The sequence below is a fragment of the Peromyscus leucopus genome, chromosome 7 (genome assembly GCF_004664715.2).
Source record: "Peromyscus leucopus breed LL Stock chromosome 7, UCI_PerLeu_2.1, whole genome shotgun sequence".
Taxonomy (NCBI): Eukaryota; Metazoa; Chordata; class Mammalia; order Rodentia; family Cricetidae; genus Peromyscus; species Peromyscus leucopus.
Genome location: NC_051069.1, coordinates 32,402,295 through 32,421,886, shown reverse-complemented (window position 1 = coordinate 32,421,886; position 19,592 = coordinate 32,402,295). Strand labels below are relative to the sequence as shown.

General features: G+C 49.5%; 1 protein-coding gene across 2 annotated transcripts in view; it reads right to left on the bottom strand.

Annotated features, from left to right (window-relative positions):
* The window catches only part of Ubash3b (ubiquitin associated and SH3 domain containing B), a 150,103-nt gene that overhangs the window by 30,930 nt on the left and 99,581 nt on the right, over positions 1-19,592 (bottom strand). The window contains exons 2-5 of one of the 2 annotated variants that reach the window (XM_028866302.2): positions 9,514-9,567; positions 8,573-8,759; positions 5,384-5,582; positions 2,323-2,492 (exon numbers count right to left, since the gene is read on the bottom strand). In XM_028866302.2, coding sequence (XP_028722135.1) covers positions 2,323-2,492; positions 5,384-5,582; positions 8,573-8,759; positions 9,514-9,567 — 610 coding nt within the window. Of the gene's footprint in view, positions 1-2,322; positions 2,493-5,383; positions 5,583-8,572; positions 8,760-9,509; positions 9,568-19,592 lie in introns of those variants that run through there. The other variant, XM_028866303.2, reaches the window with a different exon arrangement.

Here is a 19,592-nt window from a genome sequence, read left to right as displayed (position 1 = left end):
CAAGCCCTGCCTGTAAAATTCCACAGCCACCTTCTCCTCCGACAAAGGTGACTTCTCCAAGGCCGTGCACAATCACCCCCTGACCTTCTATTCTGGAAAAAGAAGTCCGACCAGCCACACCTCCCTCTAGTATCCTTTAGGGCTCATTCTAGGTGATTCTAGGAGACGCTAAAGTTCTTAATATCAGATTTAGTCTTCATAGTCTGTCTCAGGAGAAAGCAACCTCCAAGGCCTGAAGGATATTCTCATCAGGAAGCCAAGCCTGCCCTCGACACTCCCAAAGCACCACACCTCATCCCAAAGCTACGGTTCATAGGCTGGCTCTTAATGCTTCCCAAACAATCAGGTTCCTGGGTGCAGCAAGAGGTCCTGTTTGTTTCTGTTCTGTATTTTTTCATGTTAAGAAAGTATGAAAGAACTGCCAAAAGGTAATGTATGCTAAAAAAAAAACAACAAAGACTTTGTTATTAAAAATTGGGAAACATGCAACTATTGCTTAATAAATGCAATTAAGAAAAATTTTCATCTAACTACAGCAGTTCTTCACTAACCATGGGGTTCATCCCAAAACCCAGGTGGTGGGCCTAAAATTGCAGATAGAACCAAACACATTCTCTCTGTGTCGTGTAAGCATATTCTCTCTCTCTCTCTCTCTCTCTCTCTATATATATATATATATATATATATATATATATATATATATATATATATTCCTATGTATTCTATTTATAGCTATGGTCAAATTTAACTTATAGATTGAAGACATAGATTGAATAATCAATAATAAAATAGAGAAGTTCTACTAATACACTGTAATGGAAGTTATATAAAGATTGTTGTGTGTTTACATTGTGTATGTAGTATATGTACAAGTGTGTGTGCACAGGTGTGTACACCCCTGTGTGCTCATACCTCTGTGTGTACACATGTGGAGTCCAGAGAAAGAGGCTGGGTGTCTTCTTCTATTGCTCCCCTCTTATTCCCTTGAGACAGGGTCTCTCACTCATCCTGCAGCTCACCATTTCACGTATGCTGGCTCCCAGGATTCCTCTGTCTGCCTCTCAATGCTGAGCTCACAGGCACATGGGTCAGGTCCAGCCTTTGCATGAATGTGGGGATCCGAGCTCAGGGCTCCATGTCTACACAGCGAGTGCTCCTACCCACTGGGCCATCTCCCGAGCCCGACTCATGAAATAATAGCTTCTGATAGCTGGAACCATGACAGAACAGGGACCAGCAGACACTTAGGACTGCTGTGCGTGGCCTTCCTTTAGATGGATCACCCCCCCACACACACACACACACCCTTTGTTGATCAGAAGACCTAGGCTCTGCTCCCTCTCTGGTCCTCAGCTGTACTGTATTACTGCTTCAGTGCAGACCTCTGAGTCTCCTTAAAGATGAAAAAAAAAAAAAAAAGATGAACATTCCCCTTCTGAGAGGCACGTGATTGACTGGAAAGCAACGTTGATTACATCCAAAGAAGGATGCTAGACTTATTTGTCTATAGTAGGATTCAGTCATTCTCACTCACACCTTCCACTGTGGCGTCAGCAACCTCTCACAAGGGACCAGGTGAGTTTTCTTTTTACATTTGTCTGTCCCCTCTCCCTTGCTGGACTTGAAACTCTTCTTATAAACGTAGTCAGTGTGTGTGTGCGCGCGTGCGCACTGAAGGTCAAAGGGGAGCCAGAAAGACTCTCTTCCTCTACTCCTACTGTGTTGGTTCCAGGAATCAAACTCAGGGTGTCAGGCTTGCTAGCAAGTGTCCTCACTGGCTGAAACATCTCACTGGCCCTGAAATTTTTAAAAATTCTGCATGCCCAACAGTACCTCGCATGCTCCAGACATCACCATATCCTTAAATACCTATGGGTTTTGCCTTTGTAGGTTTAAGATTTCGGTTTATTTTTGTATTTATCTGTTCAACTCACCTAAGGTCAGGATAACGTCTTTTTCAACATCAAACGTTTACATAAATATAATACTAACTTTTCACCAATTTATTTTCTGTCTATCCTCCACTGTATTCTTATGTCCGTCCGATAAGGCTGACAGGGCAGACAGAACATGGGGATGTTATCTAGATGACCCCTGTCACACATGCTAAGCCTCTCTCAGGGAGTCCCCAGAACCTCAATAAAATCTGGAGCCCACTGACTCTTGGTGAAGTGCTCACTTGCTCCCCTTAGGTCCCCATCACCCTGTGTCCACTGTCATGTCCCTTTGGTCCCCATCGCCCTGTGTCGCCAGCAGCAAGTGCTCCTTGTTCTGATGGCATCCCTGTGCCTGGGAATATGCAGGGCTCCAGGAAAACGTTACCTCGTGGTTAGCAAATCGAATATCCCGAGAGAATATGGTGGCCACCCAGTCGCACCCTAGCTTGACATCGATGTTCTGGGCGAGTTTCTCTAGAGTGGGTAGGTGGCTGGCCTGGAAATGGTACGCCAGGGTCACATGCAGCTGTTTCTTGTGAGGTTCCACGTGCACTTCTGGAAAAAGGAAGGCAGTGTTCGGGGGTTAGGATGAAGAAATCACAATAATGGAAAAGACAGAAATGTGCCCTGAAATGTTCTGTTCCCCAAATAACAAAGAAGGGAGTCTCTGGGAGGGGCAGCAGCGAACTAAAGGGGTGGACCCCAGCTCCGGAATCAACCTGCTGTTCCAGAGATAAAAAGACACCGGACAGATGGCGTTTCTTCAGGAGCTGTGGAGGGACTCCGGGTAATCTTTTTTGGCTGGCTCCTCCTGACAGGTCCAGGGCTCATCACCAGCCCCACCATTCAGATGAAGAAAAACAAGAGTCCTAAAGGGCCGACATGACTGATGTGGAAACACACAGCGGGTTTCTAACGGTGTGACTGCCGGAGCTAAACTGTCTTCATCTGGGCCCGAATTTCCTAGATTCTGGGAGTGTGGTGGAGAATGAGGGGGCAGAGGAGACACACAGAGTATACAGTAGGCTGCCCCAACAACACTGATGCAAACAGTTATCTGTAGGGAGCTGTTCTTTCATTACACAGTGTCGCAGCATCCCCAGCTTCTACCCACCGGATGCCAGGAGCATCCTCAATGTCACAGCAACCCCAAAGCACTCCCCACATTGGCAAATGTCCCCTCGGGGTGACACTGCTCTGGGCTGGGGTCGTCTGAAGTACGCATACCATTATTCTAAAATGCTAAAAATAAAGCAGAACAGATCTACCAATGTGAGGGGCGAGTTTTATCCCCTCTTTGTATGTCACACGAGGAAGAGGTGTCTGGTTCCCAAGTGAGAACAATGAAGAAAACGCAACAAGAAAAAAGTAAGGAGTAAGAAGGAATTAAGGGACTATAGAACAGGAAGCTGTTCTTTTGGGTTTGGGCCCTTTCCCCGTTACACCAAAGGGTGTTTCTGTGGAGTGAGTCCACGAGGCAGGTGTTTGTATGTTTCCACTCCACACTCTGGGTCTTCGGTACTTGCTGATGAAATACATGCACATGGGTGAGTCTTCTTGAGCCGCCCAGAATGAAGAACGACACTAAATGTTCTTGCTGGAAGAATCTGGGTGAACCAGTAATTCTCGACTACACCCGCATGAGTTCTAGGGCAAAGACATAATGACCTACTTTCCACAAAGCTAGACCAGCTGTCAGGGCCATGCAGTTCTGCAGATCACCACCAGGGGGCACCACGGGGTCAGAGCCGTGAAACCAAGTTCTTGACAGTCGATTCTTGGAGAGGGGCTACCAGTCTCTCATTCCCACATAGAAAACAAGTCCTTTGACTGTCTCTTATTCCATAAGCGCCTTAAGAATCGGCCACAGTCCTGCTCTTCTGATTTGTAAAGGATATGGGGCTTTTGTTAGTTCCTGTAGTGATTTGGTGGACTGACAATAGCCAGAGGGATTAAAAAAAAAAGTCCTTAAGGACAATGGATCAGAAGAGGGGTGATTTTCTCTTTGTTATTCTATCTCTTTGAAATGTTTCATCTCTCTGTTGAATCTCATAAACCCATGGCTGGTCCCTGGGAGAAAGGGGTTCTCAGAAGGGGATCCCAAACCACAGGGAGTGTCTTAAGGACTTTACAGGGTCACATGCACTGTGACCTTGCTGCTCTGTGGTTGCTTCTGATTATACTCTTCCTAGCACCCTAGCTCTATGTGGGGGCTTCTCAGACGAAACGCCACACAAGCAATATAAACAGCGGCGAGGACCGACAGCCACTAAGGTACCGATGGAGGTCAGAAGACAAAGGAGTAAGTTCTGTGGCTTGGATCAGGTCTTTCCATCTCCATGTGTGACTGGGGAGCTGTGGGTGTCCCCCAGCTTTTCACTAGCACTTGGATTCAGGGGCTAGGGAGGTAGCTCACCTCAACTGAGGGAGTGTGCATGAGACCCTGGATTCTACCCCCAGGACCAGGTCAAACCAGATGTGGAGGTACACAGCTAGATTTCCAGCACTCAGGAGCCAGACACAGGAGGATTAGATATGCATGGCCCAGCCTTAGCTATATATCAAGTTTGAGGACAGCTCGGGCCCCAGGAGACCCTATCTCAAAATAAACTGTACAATAGAACAACCCACTGAACCAACACTGTTCAACCTGATGAATATTTTCATGAATTACTACAAAGTGGTTCCACTCCGCTCTGGCCTGCACTATGGAATGAACAGCCAGACCCAGATAAAAGCATGCACGGATGGGGAGCTTACAGGATGAAAGGATGCTCTCTTAGAACCCGACTGGAGGAGGTGGAGCCACTACAAAGGGCTACATTTATAGTTCAGTGGGTACAGTGAAGTGCCTGGGACTCATGGAACAAGTCATGGGCAAGCTCTTCAGTTGGTCAGCAGGACAGAAAGAGGTGCAACATTTCACAAGGGACGTGGGGTGTCCTCGGCCACAGGGGTCCATTTCCACATGATCCTCTACCTCCTGTGTCCAGCCCTCTCCTCCGCAGAAGTTACCATTTGATCTGAAAAGTCCCCATATGTCATAGGTGGAAGGCTTGGCCACCACCCTGGGGTACTTACTATAGGCCTCGAGGATGTGGAAACTTTAAGAGGTGGAGCCTATGGGAAGAATTTAGGTTATTTGGGATGTGCCTTAGGAGGGGACATTCGGACCCCAATCCCTTGTGCTCACTCTTGCCTGCTTCCTGGCCTCCTTGAGGGGGAGCAGGTTTGTTCTTCTGTGCCCTCACGCCATGATGTTCTGCCTCACCACAGGCCTATGCAATGGCGCCAACCACCACTGGCTGAAAACCGTGGGATTGTGACCCAAAATAAGTCCTTTCCTCTTTGTAGGTTGATCGTTACCTAACGATTCCCACCCCTGCCCTTCTGACCTCTGATCTTGGGATCCAGGACTGCCCAGACAGCCGTGGGTTCACGTTCACCTGTTTTGGATGCAGCCTCTGCGGCAAAGTCAGCGGCGAACTTCTTGAGGACCTCTGCGCTGTCTTCCTTGACGAAGAGCCCGATGAAGTTGGAGGAGGTGTAGAGCTCCAGGGGCAGAGGGGCTGAGAACTTACATTTCCAGCGACTGACGGTAGTCTGCAGGGCTTCCCCCAGGGCATCCACCTTGCTGTCCTCGCACTGGGGATGGAAAACAAGCAGGCTTCATTACAGCCCAGGAGAGAGAGAGAGAGAGGGAGAGAGAGAGAGAGAGAGAGAGAGAGAGAGAGAGAGAGAGAGAGAGAGAGAGAGAGGCCTGCCGCCCCTCTCGGCACTGAGCACTCTGTCTGTCTGTCCCCAGAGAGCTGAGGCTGATCACGCAATTACTTAACCAGCCCTCCTGTCCACGAGGGAGGAAAGAGCTGCAGGCTCTCAATTATCCAGACACTGATTCTCCAGTGGGCAAATGAAACCAGGGGATGCATCCTGACATCTCTTCCCACCCCCGCCCCCCTTGCTCTCTTGTGGCTCCTGGGAACCTTGCCAGAATGTCCTCTGATTGGTTAAGCAGAAAGTGAAAGCCGGGGTAGGGTTGAGATGTTGGTTAAAAGAAGCACCATTTTTAAAGGAGTAAATAGAGGCATGGCAACAATACCTAGAAACAATGCGATGTGTACTTGAAAACTGCTGGCAGGTAGACTTTAGGGTTGGGAATGGGGTGCAGTGTTACGAGTTCTTTGCTAGTATGCAAGAGACCCTGAGCTCAATCCACCGACCCGAAGAAAAACAAGAAGAGGAAGGCAGTAGCCGGTCAAGCTCTCACCACAAACAAACAATGACTTAATCCACATTCTATAATGTAAACATATAGCAAACAGTCACGCTATATACCATAATCTGCCAATTAAACCAAAAGTTCTTGGGCCTGGAGAGATGGCCCACAGGTTAAGAGTACTTGTTGCTCTTGCAGAGGACCTATGTTCAGTTTCCAGCACCCACACAACTGTCCGTAACTCCAGTTCCCGGGGAACCAACACCCTACTCTGGCCTCTGTGGGCACCAGGCATGAAAGCAGTGCACAGACGTACATGGAGGCCAAACACCTATAAACACAGAATACAATGTAAAATAGAAAAACCTAGGGGTTGGAGCAGAGGGCGCAGCTTAGTCGGTAGAATGCTTGTCTGGCATTGGGGAACCCCAGCATTCCATCTCCAACACCACATAGAATTGGATGGGGGTGCGAACAAGCTGGGTGTGTGGAGGTCACATCTGAAAACCCAGCACCCAGGAAGTGAAGGTGGGAAGATTAAGAGTTTAGGGTCATCCTCAGCTATACTGAGTTAGTTCTAGGTTAGCCTAGGAGACCTGAGACCCTGACCCCTGACCCTGAAAAATAGGCAGGCTAGGGAGACAACTCAGTGTGAAAGAGTGCCTGCCCTGCAAATCTGGGGTCCTGAGTTTGAATCCCCAGGACCCACATAAAAAGTCAGGCACAGGAAAGCTGAGATGGCTGGAGTCTGGTCGCTCGTTAGCCAGCCTGCCTACCCCTAAAGAGCGAGGTTCCGGTTCAGCAAGAGACTCTTTTTCAAGGGAAAAAGGCAGAGGTAGATAAAGATGCCAGAGATTCAGAGGAAGAGGAGGAGTGTGTGTGTGTGTGCGTGTGTGTGCGTGTGCGTGTGTGTGTGTGTGTGTGTGTGTGTGTGTGTGTTGGGGGGTTGCAGTAAACAAAGAAACAGAAACTCAGCCCCCAGTGCTCTTTGAGCTGCTCCTTAGACAACTTATGTCTCCACCTCCTCTCCCCTGATCTGGGGAGGAGGGAGGATTAGGTCCGGGGAGCGGTGATGTCATCCACCTACCCTCTTTGGAGGGTTGGGAGGAAGAATGAGAGTCTCTAAACCTCTGAATGCTTTTCTGCAAGATCCCGGCATGACTAAGAGGAAGTGAAAATTGATTTAATTTGCAGAGTGAGTTGCTAGAGACAAGGTGTTAGGAACACTACCTGAGACACACGTGAAGAGAGGCTATGTTGGGGGGGGGGGAACAAAGCAAACTATGTTTTGAAAATTGTTTGAAAAGGCTACCATCCTGTTTCATGCAGAACACATGTGGGTAGGTCAACTCCATCCCCGTGAGAGCGGAGGTAGATGACAGGTACTTCAAACTTTAAAGTATGGAGGATTGATTTAGCCCTACACCAGCTTTCCCTTACATAGCTGGAGTGTGGATGAGGAACTGTGGCTGGTGGGGGTTTTCAGTCTCTAGAAAACTCTAGTAAGACCTCATGGTGCTGTCCATGTAGGTGGAGTGGCTTTTCTTGTCTGGAACCCAATAATCTTGTTCCCCACGCTCTCTGTTTCTTCCCCTCCTGGCCCTGAGAGCGGCCCCAGGCATGATGTCACTTGGGAGGCTGAGGCAGGAGGATCAGGAGTTCAAAGATCAGGAGTTTCGGTCATGCTTGGTGATGTAAGCAAGCTTGAAGCTGAGCTACATGAGATTGTCTCAAAAAATAATAAAAATAGAGGAAAACAGCTCGTTTGGAGTACATGCCATGTAAGCATGAGGGAGCAGAATTCAGTTGCCAGAATCACATAAAAAAGCTAGGTGTGGTAGCATGAGCTTGTCTGTCATCCCAGCACCAGGGAGGCAGAGACGGGAGAATCTCTAGAACTTACTAGCCAGCCAGCCTGGGCTCCTTCATGAGTTCCAGACTAACTATAAGGTGGATGGATGGCTTCTGAGAAATGACACCTGAGGTGGATCTCTGGAACACACACACACACACACACACACACACACACACACAAGCACGCACGCACGCACGCACTGTGACTCCTTTCCTGAGAGTGGAGAGAGCAGACAGTGAGCATGTATGAAGCGACGTCAGTGGCTGTTCAGGTGCCAGGCCAGAGTGCCACCCACAAAGGGTCAGGCTTGTCCTTCAGGTTGTAGAAGTGCGTGGTTGCCCTGATGCACTAAACCCAGATACTCCGGGCCTCAGCAGATGTCAGGAGTGTGGGACTGGGGTGAGGCACTTGCTGTGGACCACAACCACACTGACTCCTGGGAGGTCCCCCAGTGCTGGGAGCGCCCGAACACTTCCTTAGCCTTCTCCTATCTTCATTTCAGGATCCCGGGGACTGTCCGGACAGTGGAGGGGCTGGGGAGACAGGGACTGCCGTGTCGCTCACCATGAAGAACTGGCAGAGGGTGATGTGGGGGAAGATGTTGTGGGCCTTGTTCTTCCCACAGATCTGCTTGGACTGCTGCCAGAAGTCAGACAGCTTCTGGGCCAACGGGCCGGTTGGGCGGAGGTAGAGGACATACTCCCGAGGCAGGGGGTCATCCAGGAAGGGGTCACCGACATGGGAGAACAACCTGTGCGAGAGAAGAGAACCAAGAAAGGCTCAATGGAGAACAGTGGACAAGGAGGAAGAGAAGAGGCAGGCCCATCCGTCTCCATGCTTCCCACCCCAGGACCACACGGAGAAGGGCTTCCATTTGTGCTGCAAAAATCCACCCTTTAAAGCTCACACTCGCAACCAACTCTCAGATGGAGAGAGACTTCTGTTCTCCAGAGAGTGGTATTGCCTCCTCATCCCACAACTCCCTAAAAAAAACCCCCAAAGCTGCTCTCCAGGAAGCATCCTTGGGTTAACTCCAAATCCTTTCCCCAAGGCGGCGTAAGTTTCCTTGCACATGCCCCGTCCTTCAGCTGCGTCTACGCTGGAGCTCCTGTACCTCCAAAGTAAAAGGAAGCCCCAGGAAGGTGGCCTGTGGCCTTCTCTTAGGAATGACATCCTGGCAAATGAGTAAGTGGGACGGTTTCCTAAACTGGCCAGTCTGGCATCCACACACGCACAGCCAATCTTGAAGTGGCTTGACTGGCAGGGCTCAGATAATGTGAGCCTCTATCTGGGAAGATTTTGAAAGCCTTTAAATAGATCCAAGGAGATACACATACCCTGGGGCCCGGGCAGAGGAGGCAGTCGACTTGATAAATGGGCCTGTCACATTTGCCTCATCCCCTCCTGGAAGGGTCCATTAGAAAGACTGCTGCACACCCGCACTCCTCACAGACACCCAGAGTTAATTACATGCTATTTTCTCAATTTATTTATTTCATACCAACCAGTCACATGCTGCTTGAACGCTTCTTCCTCCTGTGGATGCCAGAGCTTTTTGTCTGCAAAAAGAAATCAAATATCTATTGTTAGTATTTTTAGCCTTCCTCTCAGCTTCTCTCACCGGGGTGGAGTGGGCAGGGGGCCGACATCAGAGTTTGCGTTCCCTGCACTGCTATATGGCGCAGGAAAGGCCTGCAGCAGGGGCTCCCCGAGGGTCACGGGAAGGCAGATGGAACTGGGGGACTCATCATTAATTTCCATGTAATTAGCACTGGATTTGCATGCAGCCTGACATCCCATATAGTCTATTTTCAGTTTGTTTCCACACTGGGGTTTTATTTTCACTTCCCTAAAAGTTGTCATGTCTGTACTTCTCCTCCCTGAATTTCACCCACTCATTTCCAATGACCTAGATCCCCCTACAGAGCAGCTTCTTACAACCCTTGATGGAATGGTTGGGGAGGCGGAGCTGATGGATACGAAGATGCGGAGCTAAATGTCTACAAGGGCATTTGGATAAACTCACTTCCTCCTTTTTCAGGCCCCAACCACCCAGGTGGATCCAGCATCTCCCATTATTTTACAGACATCTTGGGGACCAGTATTACTGGATAAGATAGAGACAGGGTGTGCCATCAGTTGCTCCTGGAGAGACTGCTCACAGCCCTCCTGACGGTGGGCCAGAATCTACAGGAGACTCACAGCGGTGAGGCCCTGCACACAAGCTTTCGAGGAGCCCTGCAGGGCCAGGGCTGACAGAGCCACAGAGATCTGGGTTCGTATCCAGCTTTGCTGCTGACCCATGCTTCCATGTGTTCACACACACATGCGGACAAGGTGCTACTCACTGCCAACTGCTTCATCAGCACGTTCTGGGTGCTGGGAACAAGATTCACATGGTCCCTGTCCACGTGGAAGGAAGGAAGGAAGGAAGGAAGGAAGGAAGGAAGGAAGGAAGGAGGGAGAGAAGGAGGAAAGGAAAGAAAGAAGGAAGGAGGGAGGAGGGAGGGAGGGGAGGGAGGGAGGAAGGAGGGAGAGAGGGAGGGAGGAAAGAAGGAGAGAAGGAGGAAGGAGGAAGGAAGAGAGGGAGGGAGGGAGGGAGGAAGGAAGGAGGGAGGGAGGGAGGAAGGAGGGAGGGAGGAAGGAAGGAGGGAGGGAGGGAGGAAGGAGGGAGGGAGGGAGGAAGGAGGGAGGGAGGAAGGAAGGAAGGAACTGTAAGCTAACTATCTGATTGCACTGGGGGCAGGAGCAATGGGGGAGCTGGGTATGGTGGTGCACACCTTTGATCCAGCATTGAGAGAGCAGAGGTCAGCTTGGTCTTCATAGGGAATTCCAGGCCAGCCAGAGCTACATGGTAAGACCTTCTCTCAATAGTAGTAGTAGTAGTAGTAGTAATAGTTATAGTAGTAGTAATAGTAGTAGTAGTAGTAATAGCTGTAGTAGTAGTAGTTGTAGTAGTAGTAGTAGTAATGAAGGAAAACCTGAGAACCTTGCCAAGACACAGAGTCGAATGCCTCACCAAAGAGGGTCATGTGAACCGGAGGATGCTGACCCCTGGGGAAGGGAGTGGTGGCCGTGGTGGAAGGAGACACCGAGTGCCTCTACTCTGTCATGGAATGAAAAGACGGATAGCACATGGAGCCTTGGGCAGTGCTGACCCGTCACAGGGGGCCGGTAAGTGATCATTTTCAAAACAGGTCACCAGAAAGTGTTCATGTTTGTCTCCCTTCCATTCCACTGACTTGGGGTCCTTGGGAGAAGGGGAGGGGAGGAGTCCAAATTGACTGTCACTCTTTCCAAGTATCCTCTTCCTGCCTGCCGGCGGCACCTAGTCTTCCTTTTTCTCGTGACCCCAGCATGGACCACTCAGCAAACAGTGAGTACTGTGAGAGTCTCCGGCTCAGGTCGGGAGGGACCTCAGACATCCTTTGTGAACCCCGTTCCTTCAGTCTCCCAAGGAAGGCTCCAGTGAGAGAAGTGGAGAAATCCGCTTTTCAAAGCAGCCTGGCTGAGGCACTGCAGAGCCGGGACCCGGGTTCTGTTACCAGCTGAGAGCTAAGTCAGGTCTGGCTTTGCTCCCAGCATGCTCGCTCCCCTGTGGTCAGCTACCTGGACCAGCACTGTGAAAAACGAGCCTACTCACTAAGGTGAAGGAAGTCCCAGAGAAAAGAGGCAGACCCTGGAAAGGAGCTGGTCAAAAGGCTGGAAGCATGGAACACGCTCACCCTCACTACCACACACACCTCTGAAAGGGACTCCCCAGGCAGAGACCCCTGCTTCCCGTTTTTTAGGTAGAGAAGCCACATATACACAAAAGCCCACCAGTTGTGGGGAGCTGGAGACTAGAAACTCAAAAGGATTAAATGTCCCCAAAAGGACCCATTGTTCCCAAAACAATTGGAATAAGGAAAACCCATTTTCAGCCCAGACAATGCGCTATTTATACAAAGCATCCAATTTCTTTTTCTTGCACCCTTCCCCCAATGAAATATATCTGACTGAAATTTAATTTATTTCTTTGGAGGAGCCACGAGAATCCTCTGGAAATGAGAGATCTAATTAAGTTATGGTCTCCCTAACTTAAAAGACATGTTTTGGAGAAGGTTCAAAGGGAAAGAATGGAGAGCGATAATGAAAGGCTTGAACGTGATAAGTCTGCGATAAAGGTTAAGGAAACCCAAACAGTTCTTTCTGGAGAGGCGAGACGGAAGGTTTTCATTTTGTAGAAAGGCATCACGTGGAACACACCCTCTCTAGTGAGGGTAAGCTGGGTTGGCTACAGCACAAAGGGCCCTTGGGCCTCGAGAAAGAACTATCTTGAACAAGAAGAAATACATCTTAAACACTCTTTTAACTTTTTTTGGGGGGGGGTTATTTTATTTTATGTGTATGTTTTGTCTGCATGCATGTATATGTACTATGTTCACGCCTGGTACCTGCGGAGGTTGGAAGATGGCACTGGATCCCATAGAACTGGAGTTATGGATGGTTGTGAGCCAGCATGTGGGTGCTGGGAAACAAACCAGTCCTTGGGAAGGACAGCAAGTGCTTTTAACCGCTGAGACATCTCTCCAGCTCCCTCCTCTCCCTGGATTTTTTGGGGAATGGTGGTGAGATCAGAAAACAACTTGCAGGAGATGGTTCTCTCCTTCTGTAAGGGATTAAACTCAAGTTGTCAGGCTTTGTGCTGAACATCTTTACGTCCTGGTCCTTAAATGTATTTCTAAAGGTTTCTAGAAAGTATTTATACGTCTGCAAGCGAGGAGTGAAATTCCCTAGGAAGGGAAAACCCCATTCCTAACGGAGCCTGGCGGCCCAAAGCAAGCTGCTCACAATTCGGATTGAGCCTGTTCCCAGAACTCTCTACCCACAGAACAGACAGGCACGGAACAGCGGCAGAAGACTTGCCGCTCTGCTCAGCTGAAGAGCGAGTTGCCATAGAGTGCCACCCCCACGGCCCACCCCCTGGGGCCAGCGCCAAGGGCAAGTGGGAGTGTGCCGAGTACAGCCAGGCATCTGCTCCCCTCGGAGCAACTCAGAGGCTGGCAGAGGGCTGACTTCTGAGTCTGCCAGAGATCTCAGCAGACAGAGAGCCGCCCCTTCAGCCTGGAGTGTGGGAGTCCAGTCCCTCCCTCCCTCTCTCCCTCCCTCAGCGGGGCACTGCAGCAGTCCTCGGCAGGATGGCCTCACCAGGAGACCAGTAAGTGGGACAAACTGTGAGCTCCTGCCATTCTGTCCCGTGAAACATCCGGGTCCTAACGGACAGCTAGCATTCATTTGTAGTTGACTATGAAAAAGAGCACCACCGCGTCTCCTGACTACTAAGGAAGGAGACCAGCACAGGTGGCAGAAAAAGCAAGGGGCAAGCCACACAGGCCACTGGGAGGAGCTAGCAGCGCCACCCTCAACTACCTATGGTCTGCTCTGCGGGAAGTCCTCCCGCTGCTCCCAGGATCTTCCGATCTCTGGATGTGGAGGTCATGCCCCAGGGTCGTGCTCTAGAAGGAGGTTCACAAAGTGCCTTCCTCACTGGTTTGCCTGCCACAGCGTCTCTCCCTTCTTCTTCCCCCTTCCTTCCTCACCTCAGCCCTTCTCTTTCTCCCACCCCCTTCCCTCTTTCCTGCTTTCCGCTGTCCCCATCATGCCCTGCCTGGACCACTGCAGGGAATCAAATGAAAAGGAAAAGCCAAGGCACAGGTCCGCGGTGCTGCTTTCTGATTGGTGGGCATCTTTCAGGGACCATGCATGACCTCTGGTTTCCTCGGCTGATCCAGGCTGCTGTCATTTCCACATACTGAGAGATTACTCTGCTCTCAATTCCCTCTCAGACGACACTCCACGTTACTCTAGGACCGTGGTTCTCATCCTTCCTAATGCGGTGCCTCTTTAAGACAGGTCCTCATGTTGTGGTGACCCTCCTCCAACCACAAAATTATTTTGTGCTACTTCATAACTGTAATTCTGCTACCGTTATGAATTGTGATGCAAATATTTACGATACAGGATATCTGATATTCGACCCACAGGTTGAGAACCTCTTCGAAGGCACCATGCTAATCTTAAAAAGAAACCACGAGAGACTTTCAATGTTTTGAGCGAAGCAGCAATCTTCTCCAACTCTTGAGTGCTACGTAGGCTGCAAGCTCAAGCGGCATCATCACTGGAACTTGACTGGAATCTCTATTTTCTTGCCCTTTGTGGGGGCCCCCTGAGTTGCTACCCTAGTTCTGTGGAGTCTCGTTGTGGGCTCAGACCCTTCTGCTTGTTCAGGTTCTGAACAGTTACTGATGTACAGAGGAAGAAAGCCGTGGCTTTGCTGGGAGAGGGTCCACATAACAAGAGACATGCAAAATAAATAAATAAATAAATAAAATAAATAAATAAAAACAAACAAAAGAAGGCGACCCCCAAATGGTTTCTCAGAGGGGAGCATGAAGGGCTGTGCCTGAGGTGGGCACTGTGCCCAGGGAGGCAGAGCCAGGAAGCTCTCTGTGAGTTTGAGGCCAGCCTGGTCAACAGAGCAAGAGCCAGGACAAGCACCAAAACTACACAGAGAAACCCTGTCTCGAAAAACAAAAACAAAAACAAACAAAAACAAAAAAGGGTGTGTGTGTGTCTACCTCCACAGTGGGGAGTCCTGGGCTTAGGGTCCTCAGGAGTCCAACCAAGGATGGATGGGCCTCCTTCCTTTGCTTTGTTTCTGCCCACTACCCCCCATTTGTGGAGGGATTTATACCCCCTCAATGAGATTATGTTTCGAAGACTTCCCCAACTGTTTCCCAGGCTCAGAGATCAGCAGCTGGCGGAACGCTAACCACTCCTTTCTCAACTCAGTACAAGCCCTCCGTATCTCCATACACTCTATTCATTAAAGTACCTGAGAGACCCAGGCTACCTCTGAGTCTTCCACACGTTTCCCCTTGTTTGAGTCCAGTGATACTGTCTGGGTCAAGCTATCAGCCATAGGGCACTGGAAAGAAACTGGAAAGGCCTCTGGAAGGCGATTCTCTCCACTCCTAGGAAAGCAAAGGTAGGTGGCATTACACCATGGATCCACCACACGCAGGCACGCTATCCTAGGATATTGAATTAAACTCAGAGATGTGGTTTTAACGTGCTTTAAGGAAACAGCAATGGTCTCCATTCACTGAACACCACACAAGCTAAAGCTCAAGGCAGTCACACTCTGAGCATCAGCTGTACCACATCCCTCCACACTTCATCTTCGTGAAGCTGGAGTTCTCCCAATTGCTCTAAGAAAGAGCGAGGACCAAACGAAGAACAACCAGGAAATGACAGCAGCAGAGGCCAGAGCATCGTGCAGTGTTTAACAGATGCCATTTCCATCAATGCCCCAACGGCAGTCTGAGCTCTGTAGAGGCCTCGAAAACAGAGCAGCAGGATGTCCAAAGGTGTGGGCTCTGGAAAGGGTGTTGGGGGTGCCGAGCAAAGCTGTCTTGCTATGGCAGGACCCTGAGTGCTGAGGCTCCAGTGGAGACAGCCCTGAGGGAGAACACAGCACAGATCTGTGACAGCAGGGATGATGTACCAGGAGTTCAGGGCTTATTCTAGGCTGACAGCCAGACCAGGGGTCATGAACAGAGAGGCTGTGTGTCTTGTTAGATATCTAGTACCTGAAACTTTGCTTTTGAGCTTGACTGTGGCTTCCGTCTGTCTGTCTATGACCTAGACATACCTTCTGAGTTACAACTGAGATCTGAACTTCTGCTATTAACTGAGTGACAATCAAGGTTAATAAACACTGAACACACCCCCAACACAGGGGACAGGTTAGCCCGGAACTGAGGTCCGCTGTGGTAAGCTATCCTTCTTAGCCCTTCAGAGGTCTGGCTTTATGACTCAGCTACCCGACACCTGTAGTAAAAACCAATAGGAAATACATGGAGTATATATATTTCCTCAAAAGAGTGAAACCTTGATTCTGTAGATATAAAACAGATTCCCTGAACTTCCCAACTGCAGACTGAGTCACCCTTATCCAAAATGCCAGTGGGCCAGAAGGGTTTCCGATTTTGTAGCATTTTGGCTTTGACGGTGTTTGCATGGACTAACAGCTGAGCATCATAAATCTGAAGACCTGAAATGCAAAATGGTTGAAAACACAAAGCATCATGGGTACTCAGAGAGGTGTAGATTTTGGAGCCTTTTGCAGTTCAGATCTGGGGCTTAGAGATGCTTTTCCCCACTGGACTGCAGTCCACTCTGAGGAGCTCGCAGACAGAAACACCAGCCTCAGCCCCCGCCCCACCCCCACCCCATTCTTTGTGCTCCAGTTGTCTGTGTTCAAAAGACCTATTTATGAAGGGAAGAGAAGACACAAGACCAAGAACAGAATCCTCCAGGTGGATAAAACGCCCTATATAACCAGAATTAAATTAATATATCTCTTCTCCATGTCGTCAAGACAACCTTGCACTTTAGAAATATTTAATATGAATTCTAAGATGTAAAAAAAAAAAACTCAACCTGCAGGATAGCAATTGTTAATTTTTTTTCCACACCTAACACATTTAACTGAATTAAAACATGACCCAATTAACCAGATGACTCTTAGCTCAAAATCAGTTTAACAGTCTGATTCTGGGCAGACATAGTCCATGTGGAGTCAGTTCTGTTTCTCAGTGGGAGAGTCCAGACATACAATGAAGTCACTGGTGCTGTAAGGGACAATGGAGAGATACTCTCAGAGCATTATCTGCGCAAAACAATGGCTATTTTGGAGACCAGATCTCACTTAGCCCAGGCTGGCCTAAAATCAACTGTGTAGCCAAGGATGACTCTGAACTTCTGATCCTCTTGGCCTATCCTTCCTCATGGTGAGATTTGAGGATGTACCATCATGCAGGTTTTATGTATATGTGTGTATAATTTTTTTTTGCCTGCATGCATATAGGTGCACCATGTATGTGCCTGGTGACCACGGAGGCCAAAAGAGGGAATTGGATGCCCAGGAACTGTAGTTATAGATGGCTGTGAGCTACCACACGGTGCTGGGAATCCATTTGTGTGGTACTGGGTCTGGAATCCAGGGCTCTGTGAGTACAAGAAAACACAGCCACATTTCCAGCCCAATGGGACCTTTTTATTTTGTAGGTGGCTTTTAGGTAGACATGTCAGAGGCTTTCAGGAGCTGTGGGCTGTGCATGACCCAGGCCAGCTCAGCATTGTGCCTGAGGTTGGCAGCCACCTTGAGAGCAGAGAACAAGAGGTGACCTTCCATCTATTTCTCTCTCTGGTAGAAAAGTAAGATGGGGAAGTGGGAAAGACTTTGAATATCGGGCACTGAGTCGATGTTACAACTTCCCGACAAACTACAGGCTGTCTGTCCCTCCAGCTGTAGAAGACAGAAAGCTTCTCCAGCTCAGTGAAATGGCCATCGCTATCCCAAAGCTCACCAGCCACATTGGAGGTTCAAGACAGGAACCTTCGTACATCAGACGGAGTCTCTGCTGCTGTATGTGCTGAGCAGATGATGTCTGAGGTGGTGACAAACGATGACAGCTGAGCTGGGCCGCACTGTAAGTGGTTAAGTGAGGAGTTTGGGCGATAGTGTAGCTGGTACTTGCAGCATGACTGTGGAGGCCCAAAGTAGAGTCCCAGAATCCATGTTTAAAAACAAACAAATAGGCCGGGTGGTGGCGGCGGCGGCGGGGCGGCGGCGGCGGGGCGGGGGCGGCGGCGCACGCCTTTAATCCCGGCACTCGGGAGGCAGAGCCAGGCGGATCTCTGTGAGTTCGAGGCCATCCTGGTCTACAGAGTGAGATCCAGGAAAGGCGCAAAGCTACACAGAGAAACCCTGTCTCGAAAAAAAAAAAAAAAAAAAAAACCCAAAAGACAAACAAACAAAAAAACCACCAAAACAAACAACCCCCCAAAAGGCCAGCCAGGGCGCTGCTTTTATCATCGCAGAGCTATGGAACACAGACAGCTGAATCCTTGGGATTCCCTGGCCAGCCAGCCTAGCCTACTCAGTTGAGTTCCAGGCCAATCAGAGGCACCGACTCAAAAAAACAAGGTGGATGGCTTCTTAGGAATGATACATGAGGTTGACCTCTCCTCTTCATGTGTATGTACACATATTCTGTATACCTACAAACACACACCTATATGTATGTACACACACACACACATACACACACACACACACACACACACACACACACACACACACACAAGCCAAGAGATGTCCAGATCGGTGTATTAACACCAGGATCCTTACCCAAGGGCAGCCTGGTAGACAGAGCCAGGACTTAGAGATGTGGAACTCCCAGTGGGGAGAGTCACGTGTGATCTGGACCTTAGAGGTGAGGTCTATGGTGGAAACTATAGCTGTTCAGCTGACTGCAAAGGAATGATCTCGATCAGGCAGGGGTTGCCAAAGTGGTCAGTTAATCAACAGCCACTCTTAGGTCTGTTAAACTTCCTCTTGTGAGCTACAGCTCACCACAAGAACAAAATCGCCACTCTTCCAAAAAACAGGGTGAAGCATCACTTGCTGCAGACTGCCCGATTTCAGAGGTGTTTTTTTGGGGGTCTGGGGATGGTTATTTGTACTGACATGGCTGGGTGACTTCTGTGTTCATGGCTCTGCTTGCTAGGAATGGCCACCGCCCAGCCGAGCATGCATCCCCATTGTTAATCATTGAAACTAGCAGCCCTGAGTTGGGAAACTTCCCTCATCTCTGGCTTTTTCTGGGTGCAGACTAGTAGATGGCCAGTTATCACTTGTCATCTGTCATTTCCTCATGAAGATAAAAGGAGGTGAAAGGTTGTGCGGAGCTAATATGGCCTTTCTGGGCTCTCTCCTATCATCTTTTCTGGTCTACTGGATTACCAAATACCCCACCCCCACCCCACCCCCACCCCGCTTCCTTTGAAACAGAGTCTCACCATGGAGCCCTGGCTGTCCTGGAACTCAAAGATCTGCCCGACTCTTCCTCCCGAGTGCTGGGATTAAAGGTCCCATAACAGATGGAGCACACCTAATCAAAACATTTGAAATCCAAAATGTTCCGATTTTGAGTATCATGTCGAAGCTTAAGAGAGTTGGAATTTTAGGGTGTCTTAAGTTTTTGGCTTTGCAGATTAAGGTACGTGATCGACACCTGCTGAGCTGAGGTCTGGGCTTGCAGAGTCTACACAAGTTGCCTGGCAACCTTTCCTTTTCTGTCACCACCCAAAGGACTTGGCTGAGCTGGCACCTTCGGGTCAAAGCAGGAGCCCCCCACTCATTGGTATGGGTGACCCGAGGCCCAGCCTGGGGAAGGGTCCTGGCTGGTGGGTCACTAGTTCTGTTTTCTATGTAGACCCAGGGAGAAGTGATGAAGAACGTGTGCAGCCAAAGCCTGTTTCGACCTTCTCCAGACTCCAGCTGGGGATTCCAGGCTCCATGGAGCTCGGCCACAGAGAGGGTGGAGACACAGGGAACTTCAGAGTCAGTTTCTCTGGGCCGAAGCCGAGCATTTACCTTACCCCATCAGCTGAGGCTTTCCATCCTCCCTGTCAGAACTGTGAGCACAGCCAATCCCCCTCTGAAGGAACAAGGGGCACCACAAAGACAGTA